The 24,532-nt window shown below is 42.7% G+C and overlaps 1 protein-coding gene across 1 annotated transcript in view; it reads left to right on the top strand.

Moving 5' to 3' along the window:
* The first annotated feature begins 6,141 nt into the window (after positions 1-6,141).
* LOC120936434 (saxiphilin) overlaps positions 6,142-24,532 on the top strand; it is a 63,143-nt gene continuing 44,752 nt past the window's right edge. The window contains exons 1-5 of the mRNA XM_040348753.1: positions 6,142-6,246; positions 11,639-11,802; positions 15,813-15,921; positions 18,823-19,032; positions 22,309-22,524. Coding sequence (XP_040204687.1) covers positions 6,204-6,246; positions 11,639-11,802; positions 15,813-15,921; positions 18,823-19,032; positions 22,309-22,524 — 742 coding nt within the window. The 5' untranslated portion in view covers positions 6,142-6,203. The remainder of the gene's footprint in view (positions 6,247-11,638; positions 11,803-15,812; positions 15,922-18,822; positions 19,033-22,308; positions 22,525-24,532) is intronic.

The following is a 24,532-nucleotide window of genomic DNA, read 5'->3' as shown; positions in this document are numbered from 1 at the left end:
CATCATCATCATCATCACCACCTGTGGATGACACCAAAAGGAAATATTTTGCTGGTGCAACACACTGCTCACATGTTCACTTCTACCCCCTCCCATGATGCACAGCAGATATGAAACAAAAATAATAGTTCCATCTTCACTTCTACCCACAAATACGTTCACTTCTACCCCCTCCCATGATGCACAGCAGATATGAAACAAAAATAATAGTTCCATCTTCACTTCTACCCACAAATATGTTCACTTCTACCCCCTCCCATGATGCACAGCAGATATGAAACAAAAATAATAGTTCCATCTTCACTTCTACCCACAAATATGTTCACTTCTACCCCCTCCCATGATGCACAGCAGATATGAAACAAAAATAATAGTTCCATCTTCACTTCTACCCACAAATATGTTCACTTCTACCCCCTCCCATGATGCACAGCAGATATGAAACAAAAATAATAGTTCCATCTTCACTTCTACCCACAAATATGTTCACTTCTACCCCCTCCCATGATGCACAGCAGATATGAAACAAAAATAACTTACCAGTCCCCAAGTTCCCAACAGTGGAGTCGTACCCTTCAAGTCCCTCCACCTGCTCCTGCACAAAAGTTTGGGCAATAAGCTCCTCCTCCTGATTTAGCCGGATCTTACATCGCGGCCCACCTCCCGTGCCACCGGTATATTTTCTGATAAGAGCCAGTTTATCACGGACCCTGCGCCTCATATCGTTCAGTTTTTTTTTAATGTCATCCCAGGAACGATGTTCATTACCCAGGGCATTGATGTCCAGGGCTATGGCTTCATAGATAGCCCTCCTTTGGGCAACGGTGGTGTTTGCCCGCTGGGCACCATATAGAACTTCTTTATGTTGCTGGAGTGCAGCAATTAAGATGTCCATCTCCGCAGCCACAAAGTTTGCCTTCCTTTTTTTTGTTCCTTTGGGAGGTGCCATCTCTTCAAAATGGGCTGAATTTCCTTGCTCAGGGGGGGTTGGAAAAAGCAGGATGAAATTCAGCAAAGAACCTGCGCAAGTCTGCTCCTATTTATTTGCTCAGTGCAAGCAGCTGAGCATGATTTGCCCTGAAAGTATGCTAGGCGCAGTTTGACGCATGCGCAGACGGCAGCGCTCTAACTGCGCAAGCGCGCGCCCGGCGCAAACCTCTGCTGAGCCGAAAATTCCTCATTTACATAGGGGCACACCCACTTTGACTTGCGCGGGCTTGCGCCCTCAGCTTTGCCTTAAACAGGAGCAAATTAACTGAACAAACGATTCCTGAATCAGGTGGCAATTTGGCAAAATTGCCCCAGCGCAGAGAAATTCAGCTGAGCAGCTCAGGTGTAAGTAATGGGCAAATCTACCTGAATCTGGGCCAGAATTGTTTTTAAAGCACTCTGTCTAACGCATAGATGTATCCATGGGAATGCTCCCCATTACCCATGCGAAAAAATAAAAGCTTTACAACTCCAATCGCGTTCTGCGATCCACCAACCAAAATCTGCTCCAAATACCGAAAGCCAATTACAAGTCCAAAGGAGAAAGAAGATTCGCGGTCCAGGGTCCCAGACTATGGAACGCTTTACCAACCAGCATTCGGTTGGAGGAAAACCACTTAGCATTGAGGAGAAAGATCAAAACTCATCTCTTTTGATATCAAAAGAGACAGGAACAACAAGCACCCAGAGGCGATTTAGTTTGCATGTGCCGCGCTATATACGTTTTTTCATTCATTCATTCAGAGGGCGTCACGGGCCACATCAGAGGGCGTCGTGGGCCACATCAGAGCGCTCCGCGGGCCACATGTGCCCCCCGGGCCACTGGTTGGGCACCCCTGTCCTATGTATAACTCTTAGGCCGGGTACACACGAACAAACATGTATGGTGAAAGCGGTCCGTCGGACCGTTTTCACCATACATGTCTGCCAGAGGGCTTCTGTACGATGGTTGTACACACCATCGTACAGAAGTCCGCACGTAAACAATACGCGGGGCGTGTCCGCGTCGTCGCCGCGCCGATGACGCGCCGATGACGCGGAGACGTGGGCGGGCCTGCCATTTAAAGGCTTCCACGCATGCGTCGAAGTCATTCGACGCATGCGAGGGACGGCGGGCGCCTGGACATGTACGGTAGGTCTGTACTGACGACCGTACATGTCCGAGCGGGCAGGATTCCAGCGGACGGTTTTAAAACACGTCCAGGAATATTTGCCCGCTGGGAAAAGGCCCGGCGGGCAAATGTTTGCTGGAATTCGGCCCGCTCGCGCCCACACACGACCGAACATGTATGCTGAAACTGGCCCGCGGACCAGTTTCAGCATACATGTTTGGTCGTGTGTACGGGGCCTTAAGGCACACAATAAAACTGCATATGGATTTACTGCTATTTTTTTTTTTTTGCATTTGCATATATAATTATACATTATTTAGGTTCCCTTTATTAAAATGTTATTTTTGTTTACAAACTATTTTATTATGTAAAAAGGTCATAATTCAATACACTCATGTTAAAGGAACATAGGTGCGAAGTTTACAGAGTAAGGATATACAAATGGCTGAAGGAAGGTAGCGTGAAAATATCAATGGTTTGAAAATACAAAGATAATCTATATAGCAAAAGAGATATCCCACTGTTTCAATTTTTTGGCAAAAATATGCATGTTATCTGAAAGAACATGGTGGATGCTTTTGAAAAGTTTAATTTGTTCCATTCTGTCTATTACCTGTTGCCAAGGTATGTAAGTAGAACACCAATTAAATGCTATTGTCCAATGAATAGAGCTTTATTTGACTTTTTTTATGTCTAAATGTATATATAACTGCCGTTTTTCTACATTTATTAAAGTCACAGGCCCAGATCCACGTCGGGAAATTTTAGGGACGGCGCATGCGCAGTACGTTCGGCGCGGGAACGCGCCTAATTTAAATGATCCACGCCCCCTACCCGGCTCATTTGAATTAGGCGGGCTTGCGCCGGGGGATTTACGATACGCCGCAAGTTTACAGGCAAGTTTTTTGTGAATAAAGCACTTGCCTGTAAAACTTGCGGCGGCGTAACGTAAATGAGATACGTTACGCCGCCGTAGTTTTACTCCATTCTACGAGAATCTGGGCCACAGTTTCTGTTCCAGATAAAAATTTACAACGTAGTGTCTCTACCATATTCATACACCCTTTGTAGGGCTAGTTTGGGCTAAAGCCAATTAACACAATGGTACATTACAAACAAGCTCCACCGCCACACAGACTATGTTCTTTGGATCCCAAATAGGGCTGATCGCAGATATATAAGCTCATTGGTCAAGGTACTAATTTTTACTGCTTCATTTAGTTGCATACATTTCATGTCATTATTAAAGCCTTGTATGACCTTACATTGTCCAAGCCAGGGGACATTTCAGTCTCCTTGTATTCACTGGGAATTAGCTATTTAAAGCGGAGCTCCGCCCTAAAATCATACTTTGCTTCAGTAGCTTCCTTTTAATAGTGTTAAAAAAGTTCTGTGTGAATTTTTTTTTTGACTTGCCTGGAACACCCTGTCGCTAGGCAGAATTCCTAATCTGCCTTCTTCATGGACCACGGTGGTTCTCCTATCCAACCTAAGCCACACAGACTCCTGGGCAATGAGTGTCATCATTTCCCAGGACTGTGCGATTGTCTGTGCCGATGTTTACCGCACTATGTTCAAAAGGGGCACAAAGCCCTTACTTCTCATATATAAGATATATTGGAAAGGGGAGCAGGGGCGGACTGACAACTCATGGGGCCCCTGGGCAGTAGAAGATTATGGGGCCCCCGGGCTTACAGATGGCCACCACGCCAGGAGGCAGTGCAGAGGCAGGACAGTTAAAATCTCTGGATTTTCACATCAAAAGCATGTCGGTTTCAGACATATCAGGGACAGATGTAAAAAAAACACAGATTTTTACATACTGTCCCTGGTTTTATTGAGCCTGGCAACCCTGATGGGGCCCCCTAGTGGCATGGGGCCCTCGGGCAGTGCCCGAGAGCCCCAATGGTCAGTCCGCCCCTGAAGGGGAGTCATTCAGAGTTTTATTGGAGCGTAGATTGTGTTATCACTGTTGCAACGGGGCGGGACGTTCCTCCGTCGCCGCCCGTTGCCATGACAAAAGAATAAACAAACTGCACTGCGAGCGCCGTTCTATAGCGCACGCGCGAGATCTTGGTTACCCAGCATGGACCGCAATCCAGGAAGGGAAACGAACTGGGCTTCAAATGCCCACACACATAATGGATTTGGCCAGATGAGGAGAAGAAAAAAATAAGGTAAGTGTGGACCAATATTACTTTAACGGCTGGGGAGCTATTGCCATCTTATGGGGACTATGTTATGTGACAATTACAATCATGCTAAAAAAAAATGTTTTTTTGACCGGAGCTTGCCGACCAGCCGCCACAGTTATATGGTGGCAGGTCGGCTCTGCCTCCTGCTCTGCTCGCTCCTGACTCCCGCGCGCCACAAAAATGTATCAAAAGTGTCCGAAGTGTCCGCCATAATGTCGCAGTGCCGAAAAAAAATCGCTGATCGCCGCCATTACTAGTAAAAACAACATATTAATAAAAATGCCATAAAACGACCCCCTATTTTGTAAACACTATGGGCCAGATTCAGGTAGATCCGCGCAATATTTGCGTGGGCAAAGGGCAACGATTTTTGCTCTGCGCCCACGCAAATATTTTGATTTGCCCGCGATTCACGGAGCAGTAGCTCCGTAAATTGCGCAGGCGCTATGCTAATTAGCCCGGCGTAAGGGCGCCTAATGTAAATGATCCCGCCGGGGGCGGGAATCATTTAAATTAGGCGCGCTCCCGCGCCGAGTGAACAGCGCATGCTCCGTCGGGAAACTTTCCCGACGTGCATTGCGGCAAATGACGTCGCAAGGACGTCATTTGCTTCTAAGTGAACGTGAATGGCGTCCAGCGCCATTCACGAATCACTTACGTAAACGACGTGAAATTTAAATTTCACGAGCGGGAAGGGCGGCTATACTTTAGCATTGGCTGCCCCTGCTATTAGCAGGAGCAACCTTGCGCTAAAGTCGCCGTACGGAAACTCCGTACCTTGCGTGCGCAGGGCCCGCGCAACTTTTGTGAATCGGTGGTAGTATGCAATTTGCATACTATACGCCGATCACAATGGCCGCGCCCCCTAGCGGACAACGCAAGAATGCAGCCTGAGATATGAAGGCATAAGGAGGCTTATGCCTGTCATATCCTAGGCTGCAGTCCGCGTAGCGATGTTCCTGAATCAGGGGCATTCGCTACGCGGGAGCAAAACAGCTATTGCGCCGCGCAACCTATGGTTGCGCGGCGCAATAGCCTCTTGAATCTGGGCCTATAACTTTTGCGCAAACCAATCAATAAACGCTTATTGCTAAAAAAAAAAATATGGAAAATATGTAGAAGACTACATATCGGCCTAAACTGAGGAACAAAAATGTTTTTATATATATTTTTGGGAATATTTATTATGGTAAAAAGTAAAAAATATTATTTTTTTTCAAAATTGTCGATCTATTTTTGTTTATAGCGCAAAAACTAAAAACCGCAGAGGTGATCAAATACCACCAAAAGAAAGCTCTGTTTGTGGGAAAAAAAGGACGCCAATTTTGTTTGGGAGCCACGTCGCACGACCGCGCAATTGTCTGTTAAAGCGACAGAGTCCCGAATCGCAAAAAGTGCTCTGGTCTTTGGCCAGCAATATGGTCGGGGGCTTAAGTGGTTAAAGAAAGCTTGGGAGAAATACAGAGAAAGGCAGAGGTTGCCAAAGCTGACCCCCTGAAAATGCTAGTTTTTGGGCTGCCAAGCTGAGCCAAGGGCTTTCTGACCTAGCCACTGTACATTACAAATATTTCAGATCAAGTACACAGATCCACTGCTGTTGAATATTTGTCCCGGGTAAGGGAGTCAGAAAGAAATGAAACCATTGAATCAGTGTAATAGTCAGGAACATTATTTTTTCAAAAGGAGATCAGTAAAATCAGCCCCTGTATTTCTCTTGGTTTTCATGAACAAGGTTAAACCTGACAGGACTAGTGCTGTTATTTTGTGTAAAAAAAACTGTCTATTTACAGATACCAAGGGTCAAGGACAATTTCTCTGCACACTCGCCCACTCATCATCCCATATAAGAAAGCTGACAATATGTGAAAGTTGAATTGACAGCAGGGCACAGAAGGCACTGAGAAGGATGGCTCCGACTTTCAAAGCAGCCCTATTTTTCACCATCATTAGTAAGTACAGCTGTTATATTTATAGGTGGGAATTTCAGCAATGTTCACATAGATATGTGCAGTTAAACACAAAATTGCAAATAATCAGCCCATAGGTAGTTTTACAAGCTAGTGTACAATAAATGAATGGGATATTAAAGGCTAAGCTTGCCTTTTATTTCTAAATGTACCAATATACCATTAACCACTTAAGGACCCGAAGGATTTACCCTCTTGATGACCAGGCCATTTTTTGCGATACGCCACTACATCGCTTTAACTGACAATTGCACTGTCATGTGACATTTTACCCAAACAAAATAGATGTCCCTTTTTCCCCACATATAGAGATTTATTTTGGTGGTATTTGATAACCTCTGCAGTTTTTATTTTTTGCACTATATATAACAAAAACATTTTTCTGCTATAATAAATAACCAAAAAAAAAAAATCTTTATCAGTTTAGGCCAATGTGTATTCTTCTACATATTTCTGGTAAAAATAAAAATCCCAATAATCGTATATTGATTGGTTTGCACAAAAATTATAGCATCTACAAAATAGGGGATATATTTATGGCATTTTTTCATTATTATTTTCTTTGTACTAGTAATGACAGCAATTTGTTGCTGGACTGCGACATTGCAGCAGACAAATCGACCACTTTTGACCTTTTTGGGGGACCAGTGACATTTATACAGCTATCAGTGCTATAAAAATACACTGGCCCAGATTCAAGAAGCAATTGCGCCCGTGTAACCATAGGTGTAACCGCCCCCCGCGGGATCATTTACATTGCGCTCGCTTACGCCGGGCAATTTTGCCGGCGCGCCTTCGCAATTTACGGAGCTACTGCTCCGTGAATCGAGGGCAGCGCAAAATATTTGCGGGGGCGCAGGGCAAAATCGTTGCCCTGCTCCCCCGCAAATATCGCGCAAATGTACCTGAATCTGGGCCACTGTTTACTGTATAAATGACACTGGCAGGGAAAGGGAGTTAACACTAGTGGTGATCAAGGGATTAACTGTGTTCCCTGGGAGGTGTTTCTAACTGTGGGGGGAGTGGACTGACTGAAGGAAGAGAGAGAATATGCAGTCCCTGATCACTATGAACAGATGATCTACTCCCCTGACAGAATGGGGATCTGTTTGTTTACATTGACAGATCCCCGTTCTGCCTCTCTGTGGAGTGATCGTGGGTGGCTGGTGGACATCGCGGCCGCCGGCCCCACGCATCGGCTTTGGCGCATTGCGCGCATCCACTGTATCTATTGCACAAAGCAATGTACAGCTACAGCGATTAGCTCAATTGAGCCAACCTGCCGCGGTGAAACTGCAGCGGCTGGTCCTAAACTGGTTAAAGAGGTTGTAAACGCAAAAAAAAATCCCCCCCCCCCAAAAAAAACCTGCAAGACAAAGGAATAAAGAGCTAGTATGCATCGCATACTAGCTCATTATGAAATACATACCTTAAAACAAAGCTGTTGCAGCAGTCCCGTCCATCTTTCCCGGAGCTTCCTCTGGGTTCGCAGGCCGCGATGATGTCACTCCCACGCATGCACGCAGGACCCGCCATTCATGACACGAGTTCGGAAGAAAAGGCATCTATGGGCTGTTCCTTCAGAGCGCATGCGCCAGTGATGTCACTGGCTGCATGCACTGGAAATATCTCCTAAACTTTTAGGAGATCTTTTTAATACCTCCTATAGGTAAAAGTTTGCAGAGGAAGTTTACTTCCTCTTGAAAGGGGTTGTAAAGGTTTGTTTTTTATTTTCTAAATAGGTTCCTTTAAGCTAGTGCAGGGATATGCAATTAGCGGACCTCCAGCTGTTGCAGAACTACAATTCCCATGAGGCATAGCAGGACTCTGACAGCCACAAGCACAACACCAAGAGGCAAAGGCATGATGGAACTTGTAGTTTTGAAACAGCTGGAGATCCGCTAATTGCATAAACCTGAGCTAGTGCATTGTTGGTTCACTGACCTTATCCTTCGATTTCCCTTCTAAATGTTTTTTTTCTTTGTTTTCTTTGTCTGAATTTCTCACTTCCTGTTCCTCCTCAGTAAGGTGTCCAGTATGCTGTTCTAAATGACTTTCCACCGCTCAGATGATGGTGGAAAGCTTACTGAGGAGAAACAGGAAGTGAGAAATTCAAACAAAGAAAAAAAAACATTTAAAAGGGAAATCGAAGAAAAAAGTAAGTGAACCAACAATGCACTAGCTTAAAGGAACCCATTTAAAAAATAAAAGACGAAACTTTACAACCCCTTTAATGTACCTCTGCTGCAGAAAAATAAAAGCTTTCTTTGATTTTTAGAACAAGGGCTTACCTTAGCCCTTGCCGTGTTCATATAAAGTTCATGACTTCCAGGTATGTAGATTTAGGACATAAAAAAGAGTAAGACACAGGAAAAAGTTCACCAACTGACCTCATTAGCACACATACCCTGCATCCATTAACTATGTTTGCACGGCATCCCTCCATGCATGCATTTGCCTGGCTTGTCAATGTAGGCTGCCAGAGCTGCTATGTTTGCACAGCATCCCCACATCTCTCCAGATGGGCTCAGGCTGCATGCTAAACTCTCTGGGGCTGCATTCGACTCATGGACCACGGGAGAGACACCCCTGATGTAGTCCAAGGGAATGCCTCATTGGATACAGAGTGAATGGGTAAATAGGTGGGTCCTCCTATTCCATAGTTTTGGTAAATCTAGAGGACATTTTACAGATATTGTACAATCAGATTGTATAGTGTGTGGCCACCTTTATACACCTTTCAGTGCCATTAATTGTTAATGATACCCCAAACATGGGCGCAAACACATATTTTGCCATGTGAAAAAACTTGCACCAAACGCAGAAAAACGCATAGTAAAAAACATGCAAACTGCAACACATCAAAATGTCTCACAAGCTACTTTGCTGAATGTAGGACAGCTTATTGAAATCAATGGGCTACGCTATGCATGTCACGGAAAAAAACAAGTCTAACAATGTACGGTCCCACTATTCTAGGTGTGAATGGGGCCTGTAAGTGAAGTTGGTTTGTTTACACAAGAACAATGAGGCTCAACTCACATCTGAACAGAAAATGTGCGCTTTGCCGCACGTTTCGGAAATGTGCTGGAAATGCACATGCCACTTGTATTATCATTAAATGTTAATGGCACCCCAAGCATGGTCAAAAGTGAGAATGATTCTCACATAACAAATAGACTTACAAGGGGACAGCTAATAAAAATAAGAAAAGGCCATCATTTAAGAAAACGGATGGCTTTATATTGAAGGACGCTGTGAATAACTTGATACTATTCCTGGCTGGTTCGCCCTAGAACACATTATTAGGAGCTTTGTATGACCTAAGGTGAGCAGGCATTGCACCTGGTGATGGAAGTGGTGGCACAGATCACATAACTAACTATTATAAAGTAAAGTTACCCCTCATAAAGCAGGGGTAAGTCATGTTAGGTATGGACGTCGGAAACGTCGGAACAGCGTTGTGTTTTACGTCGTTTGCGTAAGTCGTCCGTGAATGGGGCTGGACGTAAGTTACGTTCACGATGACTAGGCATTGAGCGGGCGTAATTTAATCTGAAAATTCGACGTGATACTGAGCATGCATGCGCATGCGCCGTTCGAAAAAAGCAACATTTACGTGGGGTCATGATTAGTTTACATAAAACATGCCCCCCTGTTCCTCATTACGCCGGCACATTTACGCTATGCCGCCGTAACTTTAGACGCAAGTGCTTTGTGAATACAGCACTTGCCTCTCTAAGTTGCGGCGGCGTAGCATAACTACGATACGCTACGCCCGCCTACATTTACGCCGCTGACTGTGAATCTGGCCCTGAGAGTGGATTACCACCGCTGGAATCTTTTTTTATTTTCATTTTTTTATTTTTAATAATGGACTTATCCCAACGGTGTCTGTTTTTTTTTACAATTTTTTACGCTTCCTTTGCGAAATGGTAGGGTACCCCATTACCAATTCACATAGGGGGGGCCGGGATCTGGGAGTCCCCTTTGTTAAAGGGGTCTTCCAGATTCCGATAAGCCCCCCACCCGCAGACCCCCACAACCACCGGGCAAGGGTTGTGGGGATGAGGCCCTTGTCCCCATCAACATGGGCACATGGTGCTTTGCGGGGTCACAGACCCCCAAAGCATCCACCCCATGTTGAGGGCATGTGGCCTGGTACGTTTCAGGAGGGGGGCGCTCTCTCACCCCCCCTCTTTTCCTGCGGCCTGCCAGGTTGCGTGCTCAGATAAAGGGTCTGGTATGGATTTTTTGGGGGAAACTCCACGCCATTTTTTTTTTATTTGGGGTAGAGTTCCCCTTAGAATCCATACCAGACCTGAAGGGTCTCCACCTACTCACTCATTCACATTCCGAAAATTCAAAGCCAGCAAAACTGAAAATCACAACAAATCTCCAAATCTCTCAATCAGCGGTGAACTGCGGTCACGGCGGACCTGAGGTATGCAAATGTATGAGTGATCTCACCTCCTCCTTGATCTCAGAATCTCGCATCTCCACTTTCTGGTTTGATGTAGCACTTCACACGTCAAAGATGATGATTGCCATAGAGCCACGCCCCCGACATGTTTCGTCACACAAACTTAATCATGAGATCCATGAAGTGCTACGTCAAACCAGGAAGTGAAGATGTGAGATTCTGAGATCGAGGAGGGGGGTGAGCAAAACTGAAAATCACAACAAATTTCCAAATCTCTCAATCAGCGGTGAACTGCTGATTGAGAGATTTGGAAATTTGTTGTGATTTTCAGTTTTGCTGGCTTTGAATTTTCGGAATGTGAGTGCAAATGTTGACGAGTGTTTTAAAGTGTTTTATTAAACTTCTTTAAGCTTTATTACACTAGTGGAGCACTTTTTTATTTACATGTGGAGAGATGTGCTGGGCATTATAATCTGGTGGTTGAGTTTTTTGAGGGGTGTAGAATCACTGAAACACACTGGTGTGGTAGAAGATCTCAAATAATTGGAAAAGACTTTACTGGATTATTTTATGGACTTTCAGTATATATATGCACATATTTATTTGAATCATATTTTTTCACTTGTCACAGGGTGTTATTAATGTTCATTTAATTTATGTAATATTTGGTAGATTTTACATTTATCAAGTACACAGAGCCACTATATTTTCTCCTTTTTTCGTTGGTCACTAGTATACCGAGAAAGGTTAAGATATCGCTTAAACTCATGCTCAGCCCGAACCGTTCGCCCAACACTATTGATTAGATAAAGGAAGTAATATAATATTTAATCAGTTAAAAAAAAGTTATGCTGTTATCTTTTAAAAACAAACTAACACCACATTACTTTTATTTTTAACACTTATACTACTATATATGTTATATAATGAATATTTTTTCTTATTATCTAGGCTTGAGCTTTGCAGCACCAAATGCAAAACAAGTCCGGTGGTGTGCGATATCAGATCTTGAGCAGAAGAAGTGCAATGATCTAGTGGGATCCTGCAATGTCCAGGACATTACCCTTGTGTGTGTGCTTAGAACCTCCACTGAGGACTGTTTGACAGCTATAAAGGTAATCATTGTTTCAGATTTATACAGTCATAACACAACACTGTGTTATGACTGTATAAGGACATTCAGAGAGCAATAATTGCAATATTATACCAAGTATTTATACATGAAATCTTTTATATTTACTGTCATATTATTGAACAGAAAACTGCCCTGTTACACGGTCCAGATCGGGAGTTGTAAATTACACCAACTGTGTATTTCATCATTCTTCCATGTTACTGCCTTGTCCCTATTGGAGAGATTTCCCCTTACCTCCTTTACTGGTGATAGGGCTCAGAGGAACACAAAGAGATGGTAAAGGTCTCCAATGGGAAATTCCCTTTCCTTGTGTCAGAGCTTCTCCCACCATCCTCATGCTCAGGAACAAGATTGAGTATGCACACATCTGTAATGTGGAGAAGCTCTGCCATATTTGGTCACTCACATTCTGTAGGCCTAAGGCCCATATCTCCCTCAATAAGGAATGTCCTCACATTTAACCTTTTAACATATTTACTGTAGCAGAAGAATGATGAATAGTTCTTATACAACACACCTTCACCTTTCACACACAATGCGGGGTTGCCAACTTTCAGTAAATTTACAAACAGTATGGAAAATCTGTACTTTTTGCATCTGTTCTTGAATGTCCATTGCGGAAATATAGGCTGCATGTCTGTGTAGCGCCTGTGTACTTTCAGTCCAGGTGCTATGTTAAATTTAGAGGGGTATGAGAGAATTATTTTGCTCTGATCTGGTTAATTCAGTTAAATTGGGTTTCTGCCAGGCTAGGCTGTCCAGTGATTCCATTCTGTGTTCCAGAGATACCTTTCTCTTTTTTTCCCACAAATAGAGCTTTCTTTTGGTGATATTTGATCACCTCTGCGGTTTTTATTTTTTGTGCTATAAATATATATATTTTTTAACTTTTTGCTATAATAAATATCCCCAAAATTTAGAAAAACAAACTATTTTCTTCAGTTTAGGCCAATATGTATTCTTCTACGTATTTTTGGTACCAAAAAAAAAAAAAACACAATTAGCGTAGATTGATTAGTTTGCGCAAAAGACATTGTGGCCGCCGGCAATTCACAGGTCCCTTTATACTCCTGGATACATGTATAGAGCCATGGCAGGTCCTTTTATACACCTATATATGTGTATAGAGCCATGACAGGCCGTCTTTATACATCTATAGAGCCATGACAGGCCCTCGTTATACTCCTTTATACATGTATAGAGCCATGACAGGTCCTCTTTATACTCCTATATACATTTATAGAGCCATGGCAGGTCCTCTTTATATTCCTTTACATGTAAAGAGTCTCGACAGGTCCTCTATATACATGTATAGAGCCATGACAGGTCCTCTTTATACTTATTTATACATGTATAGAGCCATGACAGGTTCTCTTTATACATCTATAGAGCCATGACAGGCCCTCGCTATACTCCTTTATACTTGTATAGAGCCATGTCAAGTACTCTTTATAGTCTTATATACATTTATAGAGCCATGACAGGTCTTCTTGATATTCCTTTACATGTAAAGAGTAATGACAGGTCCTCTATATACATGTATAGAGCCATGACAGGTCCTCTTTATACTTATTTATACATGTATAGAGCCATGACAGGTTCTCTTTATACATCTATAGAGCCATGACAGGCCCTCGCTATACTCCTTTATACTTGTATAGAGCCATGTCAAGTACTCTTTATAGTCTTATATACATTTATAGAGCCATGACAGGTCTTCTTGATATTCCTTTACATGTAAAGAGTAATGACAGGTCCTCTATATACATGTATAGAGCCATGGCAGGTCCTCTTTATACTCCTATACATGTATAGAGCAATGACAGGTCCTCTTCATACTCCTTTATACATGTATAGAGCCATGACGGGTCCCCTTTAGTTATCATGATATAAAATAATGAATGTGGGGGCCTTTTGGTTGGCGTAATTTTTTTTCTGGGGGGGTGGGGGCAGCATTTCATTCTTGGTCCCAGGCAGCACAATGTCTTGAGCCGGCACTGGTCATTGTTCTCATCATGATCAACCCTAGACACATCACAGAGGTAACATAACACGGCGTCCCAATCTAACCAGCGGCTCCTGTGGGGGGTAGCGCTCCATCTGTAACTGACAATCATGGACAAATGCAACAATTATGGATTTTACAAACTGTTTGTAAATTTACTGAAAGTTGGCAACTCTGACACAATGTAAGTCCAACATTAATACCAGATGGCTGCCCAACTCTTCTATAGTACTCACCATAGGTCCACCATAAGTGCACCAAGCTTATTACGGACATACCCCAAAGGGTTCAATATCTAATGCCACGTACACACAACCATTTTTCATGATGAGAAAAATTCAATTTTTTTAATTGGTCATTAAAAACGATTGTGTGTAGGCTCCAGAGAATTTTTATCGACGAGAAAATTGGCCGTTTTTTTCTCAACGTTTTTCACGTCAAAGTTTTTCTCGTCGTGAAAAATGGTCGTGTGTAGGCTTTAACCTCCCTGGCGGTATGATTAATTCAGATTTTAGGTGCTGAAAGCGGTACCATTATTTTGCATGGAAATTTGGCGTTTTATATTGTAGGCCTGTAATTCTTAGAAATAACTCACTTACATCTGTCCAAACAATAGTCTAGTAGACATCCCGGGTATAATAAAATTTGAAACACAAAATCCTAAATTATAATACAATAAATAAATATAAATAAGTATAACAAATAATATAATAATAATAAAAATTATTACTTTAAATTTTTTGATGACGAATTTTCCCACAAATCACTATCGCTCATTTCTGCCAGTGATTCTAATTTATTATCGCTGTTTTCTAGCTGCTCTAAAACCACTTATGACATAAAGGGACACTTTTTGGTTGCTATGGACAATCTCCAGTTTCCAGGCAGAAAGAACAGTTTTTATTTTATAAAAGTGCATGTAGGACACTGGGCAGACCACTAGGAGCAAGGGGGTGTGCATTTTTTACATACAGTACTGTAATCTATAAGATTACAGTATACTGTATGTATTGTGCTTATTTACTTTTTTAAATTTGGCACCAATCTTCCGCCCCGTGCGTCGTAACGTCGCAGGGAACGGAGATCGGCGGCACACAGGCACTGTGAATCGAGCGAGGAGGACACCACTCAGCGCGGCGGCATCGCAGGATCCAGGGACAAGGTAAGTAACTTTTTCCTGTGGACTCTGCGAGGCGGTCCAGAGTCTGGCTCGGGGTTACTGCTTTTGGTCCTGAAATTCCACCCCGAGCCAGACTCGAGAATACCGCCAGGGGGGTTAACGACGTGGAAAAAAAACGTGCATGCTCAGAAGCAAGTTATGAGAAGGGAAATTTGCATAATCAAGCCCAAAGGGTGGCGCCATTTGAATGGAACTTCCCCTTTATAGTGTCGTTGTATGTGTTTTACGTCACCGCGCTTTGCTCAAGCATTTTTTTTCACAATCGTGTGTATTCAAGGCAGGCTTGACAAGAATCACGTCGAGAAACGTTGTTTTTTTCCATGACATTAAAAACGGTTGTGTGTATGCGGCATAAGGCTACACGCTTACATATCAGTATACTAGGGGTAGCCTTTTTCCACCACACTCTGTCCCAGGCTTTTCTGGATCAAGATTATAAAAGTTATACTAGCCCTACCCACTATGTCCACCCAGGGGAGGGGTTTCTCTAAAGGGGTACTAACTGCTGCTTAGACGCCCACTTATTATACTGGTGTCATAGGAATAAAAAGTGAGAGAACTTTATTATAAAGAGACAGCATTAAAGCTTTCCCCTCCCTTTAACAAAAATGGAACTGAGCTTTATTTGAGACTCCAGACTGTTTGATAGCTTATCAAGCCAATACTATTTTCTATAATTTTCAGAAAATTTCAGCTACCTTTATCATGGACACCATATGTTAGCTGTTTTTTTATTTAAAATAAATAATAAACTACAAAAATTCACTGCCAATAAAAAATTGATTCAATAACAACCCTATTTCAGGATGGACAAGCAGATGCCATGTTCTTAGATAGTGGAGATGTTTATGAAGCTTCAAAGGATCCTTATAATCTGAAGCCAATTATTGCAGAACCGTACAGCTCCCATAAAGGTAAGTCAAAAAAATAGTATTCTTAAGAATAGCATGTTGTCACAAAAAATTTACTTAGTAGACTACATTGAAAACAGTTTAAATAAACAAGTATTTGTTGAGGTTATTTGTTTCAAATGCATTTGCGTTTAGAAAAGAACAATGTACAAATGCAGGACTCAAAACTCTAAGGCCGCGTACACACGATCAGTTAAAACCGATGAAAACGGACTGAAGGACTGTTTCATCGGTCCAAACCGATCGTGTGTGGGCCCCATTGGTCAGTTATCCTTCGGTCAAAAAAAAAAGAGAACTTTAAAATTTAACAGATGGACGCCTAACTGATAGGTCAAAACCGATCGTTAGTATGCAAAAGCATCGGTCAAAAAGCCGCGCATGCTCAGAATCAAGTTGACGCATGCTTGGAAGCATTGAACTTCATTTTTTTCAGCACGTTGTGTGTTTTACGTCACCACGTTCTGACACAATCGTTTTTTTAACCGATGGTGTGTAGGCACATCAGACCATCAGTCAGCTTCATCGGTTAACCGATGAAAACGGTCCTTCGGACCGTTCTCATCGGATGGACTGATCGTGTGTACGCGGCCTAAAGGCTGGGCAGCTCCCTCATCACAGAGACCGTTACAGTCTTTAAGTTAGAGAAGAAAGCCCTCAAACCCATTAACACAGAGGCTGTGCCAGCTGCCAGGTAAGATGGAGAGGCCAGTAGGCATGAACTTGGGTTCGGTCTGAACCCAGAAGTTGGCTGTCATTGCTGGACCAATGAACTGCAGGCAGGAGATTCCAATGACATTGATTTAATATGGCTATGTGTCTTTATTTGATCAGAGAATTGTGAAAATTCTCCCCCTCCCCCCACCATCATCCTCTTGGGACACGTCACATATCCCAGAATGCTGCGGGATCAGTCAGTAGGAGCAACATGTCTCGCGTATTCACAGTGGGGAGCCGGCTGAGAATCAGCAAGAAATTATAGCCAGCTTCCCACAGTCAAGATGGTGGCATCGGGGAACCAAGGATTGGCGAAGAACTATTCCAGGTAAAGACAGCGCTGGACTCGTGAACTGGTAAGTGTCTTTTTGTTAAAGGTATTTGTAGCTGAAGGCTTTTAATTTTCGATGTCCGAAGTTCCTCTGTCAAATTGAAGTAAACTTGCACATAGGAATACTCAGTTCAATAGTGCTGTGTAAAACTGGATTACTTTTTTTGTAAACTGTAAATACCCGGGGTTTTGAAATGGGATGCCCAACAATCCCATACAGGTGTGATGGTTAGGTGCCCAAAAACCATTGGCCATATTGTTTATGAGTTTTCATTAAAAAATAAATATCAAGGATTTCCCAATAACTGTATTTGAAAAGGATTGTGGTTGTGTATGGACTTAAACACAAAACAAAGAAGTTATTCAAGAAAATGTTGCAAAGATAAATGTAAGTTCAGAGTTAGTTCAGGAAGTTTCGTAATTCTGCATCTTTGATTTCCAAATTGATACAGTAAAAAACTGGATTCCTTTTCTTGTGCATGTTAATGTAAAAATATGTTTAAGTGTACTAAATATAGCTTCTTCCAATGCCCCACAATTGAAGAAAAAGCTGAAACTCGTAACACTGTATAAATGAGCCTCTTTCCAGATCCAGTGGACCATTAGATAAATGGTCAAAAGCGCTTGTTAAATGCCTTTGAACAAGAGGATCCAGTCACCAGGCATGTATCTAATCAGGATTGCTCAGTCAGCATAAAGGATATGATGGAAGATACAAAATATATTTTTTGGGTGAAAGCTCAGGTACATCTCAGACTATCATGTCTTTTTTAGACAGCAAAACAGTGTACAGCCATTATACTACATTGTCTGTTTATTGTTCCCATACTTTTTACTCCTAAGCCCAACTAAATACATTTCCACTAAGCTCCTAGGGCCAGATTCATAAAGAAGATACAACGGCGTATCTCCTGATACGCCGTCGTATCTCCGAATCCGGCCGGCCGTATCTATGCGCCTGATTCATAGAATCAGGTTACGCATAGATCTTCCTAAGATCCGACAGGTGTAAATGACTTACACCGTTGGATCTTAGGCTGCAATTCTAGGCCGGCCGCTAGGTGGCGATTCCATTGCGGTCGGCGTAGAATATGCAAATGAGTCGTTACGCCGATTCACGAACGTACGCTTTGCCCGTCACAGTAAATGTACGCCGTTTCCGTAGAGATACGCGGCGTAAAGATAAAGCTGCCCCCTAGGTGGTCTAGCCAATGTTAAGTATGGCCGTCGTTCCTGCGTCGAAATTTGAAATTTAACGTTGTTTGCGTAAGTCGTCCGTGAATGGCGCTGGACGCCATTTACGTTAACCTTCGAAACCAATGACGTCCTTGCGACGTCATTTAGTGCAATGCACGTCGGGAAATTTCAAAACGGAGCATGCGCAGTACGTCCGGCGCAGGAACGCGCCTAATTTAAATGATACACGCCCCATTTGAATTAGGCGGGCTTGTGCCGGACGGATTTACGCTACGCCGCCGCAAGTTTACAGGCAAGTGCTTTGTGAATCAAGCACTTGCCCATAAAACTTGCGGCGGTGTAACGTAAATGCAGTACGTTACGCCATCGGAATTCTATGTGAATCTGGCCCCTAGTACCTGGATGACAGCACTGTGTAGTGCAATAAAATAAAGTGCTGGAATGAGATAACTTGCACCCGAGTGTAATAAAAGGTCTACTAGCGCAACAAGATGCTCAGATTTTTTTTTAGGGTAAAGCTTTGGCATGTATTGTCTACTAATTGCAACTTTTTAGCATTTCCTGACACCAGTTTAAGATTTCCCAAGCGTGTTCATGGATTTGGAGCCGTTTCCTTGCATACAGATTCTGTTATCATTAATCTTTTCTGTATATGTTGACAGACCTACAAAAATGCTTGAAGGAGCGTGAACAAGCTCTGGCAAAGAAGATGATTGGTCATCATATTCCACAGTGTGATGAAAAGGGCAATTACCAACCACAGCAGTGCCATGGAAGCACTGGGCAATGCTGGTGTGTTAATGGAATGGGTGAAAAGATTTCTGGAACAAATACCCCACCCGGACAAACACGAGCTACGTGTGAAAGGCATGGTAAGACACTGTTTTACAACAACACACCATATTCATAACACACCAATAACACAATAGTCATGAGACTATATGTGTGCCATAACACCACCCCGCTGATAGCTGGGGGCACAGTAATCACTTGATTATCAACACTGGGCATACTTAACAGCCACCTGCTGATAGCAGGGCCCCCGGCCAATACAAATGCCCACCGATGGCAGGGCCCACTCTCCATTCCTCTGCATATGTGTGGCATAGCATAACCCCACCCCATTGATAACTGGGGACTCAGTGACCACTCAAGCCATCCTGGAAGACTTCTGGATGCCACAGGACCCTCCTTACATCCCCATAACTGCTCCCACCTGAGATCAGGCCACTGACACTTCCAAAAGGTAGGAAGACTTAAAAAAAAATTGGTCCTATGAGTGAGGAGGGAAAAAAAAGAAACATGGCCTCTGTCTCAGCCTCAACATTTATGGGAATGGGGTCCTATGGGGTAGGAGTGAGGGTGGAGCTACCCAAATGTATGCTGGAAATGTCTGTCTCGAAAGAAAGTTTATACACTCTCTATGAGACTCATATATATATATAATAATTTTATGATTATTAGAATTTATTGAATAAAAAATAGCAAACTTATGACATGACAATGTTATCTCTTAGGCTTAATGTACACAGGACATCTGAAAATCTATTCTGAATGCTGGAACTTGACAGCTAGTAACCGACGTTTAAAAATGTCAGTTTTTCCACTTTGACAAGCCGCGTTTATGCACGTTTAGCAGCGTTCATGAGGGATTTAGTTTAGAAGTGTTTTTTCCACATAACAGATTGTACTGATCAGTATACCCCTCCCAAATGCCTAAAATGCAGGAAAAATCTCTCTCTGCGTTTGCACTTTTGTACAGGCATTTAGAGTTTTAAATGCAAACTTCCGTCCTGAATGCAATTTTTTTGCTTTAAAAAAAATGCCTCTAGACTCAACTGCCTCTAAACAACTATATCTTGGGGGCAGATTCACAAAGATCTGCCCCGGTGCAGCGTATCTGAGATACGCTACGCCGCCGTAACTTACTTTTTTTGTTTCGAATCCTGGAAGAATTTGCGCCGTAAGTTACGGCGGCGTAGTGTATCTCTCGCGGCGTAACGGGGCCTAATTCAAATCGGCGAGTAGGGGGGCGTGTTTCATTTAAATGAAGCGCGTCCCCGCGCCGAACGAACTGCGCATGCGCCGTCCCTAAATTTCCCGTCGTGCATTGGGCTAAATGACGTCGCAAGGACGTCATTTTTTTGGACGTGGACGTAAATTACGTCCATCCCGATTCACGGACATCCAGATTCTTACGCAAACGAAAAAAAAAAATTCAAATTAAACGCGGGAACGACGGCCATACTTAACATGGCAGGTTTAACTATACGCCACCAAACAGCAGCTTTAACTATACGCCGGAAAAAGACTAGAGACGGCGTAACAGAATGCGACGGCCGTGGATCGTCGGAAATAGCTAATTTGCATACTCGACGCGGATTACGGCGGGAACCCCACCCAGCGGATCTAACCCAGATGCCGTTGTATCTTGTTTTGAGGATTCAAAACAAAGATATGACGCGGGAAATTTGAAAGTACGCCGGCGTATCAGTAGATCCACCGGCGTACTCGCTTTGTGGATCTGCCCCTTGGTCAATAATATCATGCGCATGGAGGAGATGATCGCCTTAGACAAGGATACCTTCGATAAATTTAAGCTCCTCTGGCTTCTCTGGATAGACTACTCTACTTCTGATTCCCTGAAAGCGAGGTTAGAATCTTACAGTCAGCTTTGATGTGTCTCATGAATCCGCTATGTGGGACTATTACATCTCGCTATGCCCAGTATCCCCCACCTCCCGCCCTCTCCCCTGCAGTTGGCCTGCATACCCTCTTCCACCCTCTCCCCTCTTCTTCCTCCTCCTCTACCCCCTTTTTTCTTCCTCTGTACTTTCCTCTGCACCTGTTTCTCCCTTATTTCTATTTTATACCCGGATATGTTTTTTCCAGGTTCTGATATTTAATGGTGTAAATTGTTCTAACTTCAATGTATACCTTAAATGATGATTACCTGCACCCTCCTTGGGATCTGGCACTGTTACTTGCGCACCATGTAATCCCTGTTGTTTATTCTATGTAATTGTCCTCCATGCCTCGTTCATGTCATGGTATTATGTTTTATCAATATGCTAATAAAATATATTCGACTCTAAACAACTATAAACTACTCACTGTACATGTACAGATAAGATAACAGAGGAGAGTTCAGGGGCTGCTGAATAAAACACCCAACTGCTCCTAAACGTCCGTTTATCAGCAGCAGTGTACAAGAGACCTAAAAATGCATGCTCACAATCTGACAAACCATTGGAATTTGCATGGCTCAAAGGTTGCATTCACACTTGAGCTCAGCGTCTTTGGTTGTTTTTATAGGTTTCTTTTTTTTAGTGTCTGTACAGGCATTTTTCGCTGTTTTTGCTTGAGGGTTGAGTGTATTTTATTTTTTGGCCAATGAAGAAAAACACTCGATGTACATGTTTTTGCAGTGCTTTGTGCACTTTTATTCATTCCCATTAAAGTCTACTGGAGCCAAAAACACTTAAATCTTGGAGTTCATAAGAAGCTCATGTACTTTTTTGAGCTACAAGCTTCAAGTGACTTTATTCTCAGGTGTGAACAAGCATATTCAAAAGAGTTTGATGTTGAGCATTTTGGAACTTCAAGCTAAATGGTCAAGTAGAACTAAACTTTCACAAAAGAATACTCAGTTTTATAAAGTACTGAGTATAATTGGATTACATTTTTTATTTTTAAGCCAATGAAAAGCTAGTTACTAGGAATTAAAATTGATAAGGGTACACTCTAGAAGTGGTTGTACATCACAAGTTTACTATGGTAACCACAGCAGAACATGTTAGTACAATGCGCATTAGCATCACTATTTGTAATAAAGTTCAAAAATACAAAGAAAAGGGTGACAGTGCTAAAGCTAAACTGACTAAGCCTTGTTGCTATAGCAAAGGAAATGGCTGTGGATACACTTCATTTAATTTAAATCAGTGCATGTTCAAAAAAGAATTCATTTTTTACCATTACATACAAAGACGGGTGCACAACGTTGGATTTAGGTGGTTGGGTTTAGATACACTTTAATACATTTTCATAGCAATAGAACAGTGCCATTGTTACACTGCTACTGTTTCTGGACATTTAAACACTTATGAATGTGTTCTTAGTGATATCTGTTTTCCTGTTTATGTTAACAGAATTGCCAAAATGCCTGAAGGAACGTCAGGTAGCTCTCGGAGGAGACGAGATAGTGTTAGGTCGTTTTGTTCCCCAGTGTGATGAAAAGGGCAATTATGAACCACAGCAGTTCCATGGCAGCACCGGGTACAGCTGGTGTGTTAATGAAATCGGTGAAGAGATTGCTGGCACAAAAACTCCACCTGGAAAAATACCAGTTACATGTGAAAAACACGGTAATACTTAATGTTACAACTTCTCTGCGTATCCCTGTCATAAATATTCTTATATTCACATTATCATTTTGATCAACTTGGGAGAGGTATTTGGTTAGTGTGGGCTTAGAAAAGCAAGATATTGTCTTGCAGGCAAGATTGGAATTATAATTCACTCTTTCCTAGGCCAAGTTTTTCTGCTGCCTCCCTCCCCATGTGGTCTCTCTAGTCTAGGATCAAAAGATCAGAAGCTACATTAGGCGAACCAGTGCTAGGGGGTTGATGGATTAAAGAAACAGTTTTCTCACTCTTTATCACTACACTATCATCCTATTCTGGTAGTAGCTTGGTTCTAGGTGTAGGAGCCCAATTAATAAAAAGTGTTTGGGTGTCTGTGTGCCCCCCTGAAATCTCTGCTTATAGGACTAGTGCAAATGAGCTTCTCTGCAAATTAGCTCAGGTAAATGCAGGTTAAAATTGTCCATTTTGTAGACACACAACAAAGTTCTGCCTCTAAAGCATTCATTTCATATTGAGAAATGCAGTGCAAGAAGAGAGTTTCACTGCCACAGGATATAAATGAGGGGGTTTTCACTTAATTGGGAATCATGGAAAAAGAAATCATATTAATTTTACAACTTTATCATGCCCTCAGATTATCTTTATTGTGGATGAACAATGCTGTTTTCTAGATCTTATGCCGCGTACACACGACAGTTATTCATGTCAAAATTTACGTTTTTCTCGACGTGATTCCTCTCAAGCCTGCCTTGCATACATACAATCGTGATAAAAAATGCTGTAGCAAAGCGCGGTGACGTACAACACGTACAACGGCACTATAAAGGGGAAGTTCCATTCGAATGGCACCACCCTTTGGGTTGATAATGCAAATTTCCCTTCTCATAACTTGCTTCTGATTATGCACGTTTTTTTCCCTGTCGTTAAAGCCTACACACGACCGTTTTTCACGACGAGAAAAAAGACGACGTGATAAACAACGAGAAAAAATAGAGCAGGTTCTAAATTTTTAATGCCCATTTTCGTCGCAAAAAATGCTCTGGAGCCTACACATGACCATTTTTCACAACCAATTTAAAAAATTAAATTTTTCTCGTCATGAAAAACGGTCGTGTGTACGCAGCATTAGATTGGTCATTTACACATTGTAAATTGGGGGTTAGGGTTGTTTCAAACAAGGATTTGTGAGGAAGTTTAGTCATAGTTTTTTCTTTTTAAATATACACATAAAAGAGGTCAGCTTAATGTAAAAGACCGTGGGGCAGATCCACATACATCCACTGCGCCCGGCGCAGATGTAAGATACGCTACGCCGCTGTAACTTACTTGGCTTTGGTTTGAATCCTCAACGAATTTGCGCCGTAAGTTACGGCGGCGTAGTGTATCTCTCGCGGCGGAATTCAAATTGGGTGGGTAGGGGGCGTGTTTCATTTAAATGAAGCGCGTCCCCGCGCCGAACGAACTGCGCATGTGCCATCCGTAAAAACTCCCAGGGTGCTTTTCTTAAATGACGTCGCAAGGACGTCATTGTTTTCAACGTGAACGTAAATGGCGTCCAGCCCCATTCACGGACGACTTACGCAAACGACGTAAAATTTTCAAAATTAGATGCGGGAACGACGGCCATACTTAACATTGAGTACGCCACCATATAGCAGCTTTAACTATACGCCGGAAAAAGCCGAACGGAAATGACGTAAAAAAATATGACGGACGGTCGTACATTCGTGGATCGTCGGAAATAGCTAATTTGCATACTCGACGCGGATTACGTCGGGAACGCCACCTAGCGGACGCCGAAAAATTGCATCTAAGATCCGACGGCGTACGAAGACGTACGCCTGTCGGATCTAACACAGGTGCCGTCGTATCTTGTTTTGTGGATACCAAAACAAAGATACGATGCGCAAAATTCGAAATTACACGGCGTATCAAGAGATACGCCGCGTCATTTATTTGAGGATCTGCCCCCTTATGTGTTATATGTTTGTGCATATATTTTGCAATT

The sequence above is a fragment of the Rana temporaria genome, chromosome 4, assembly GCF_905171775.1.
Source record: "Rana temporaria chromosome 4, aRanTem1.1, whole genome shotgun sequence".
Classification (NCBI taxonomy): Eukaryota; Metazoa; Chordata; class Amphibia; order Anura; family Ranidae; genus Rana; species Rana temporaria.
This window is presented reverse-complemented; position numbering and strand designations above follow the sequence as displayed.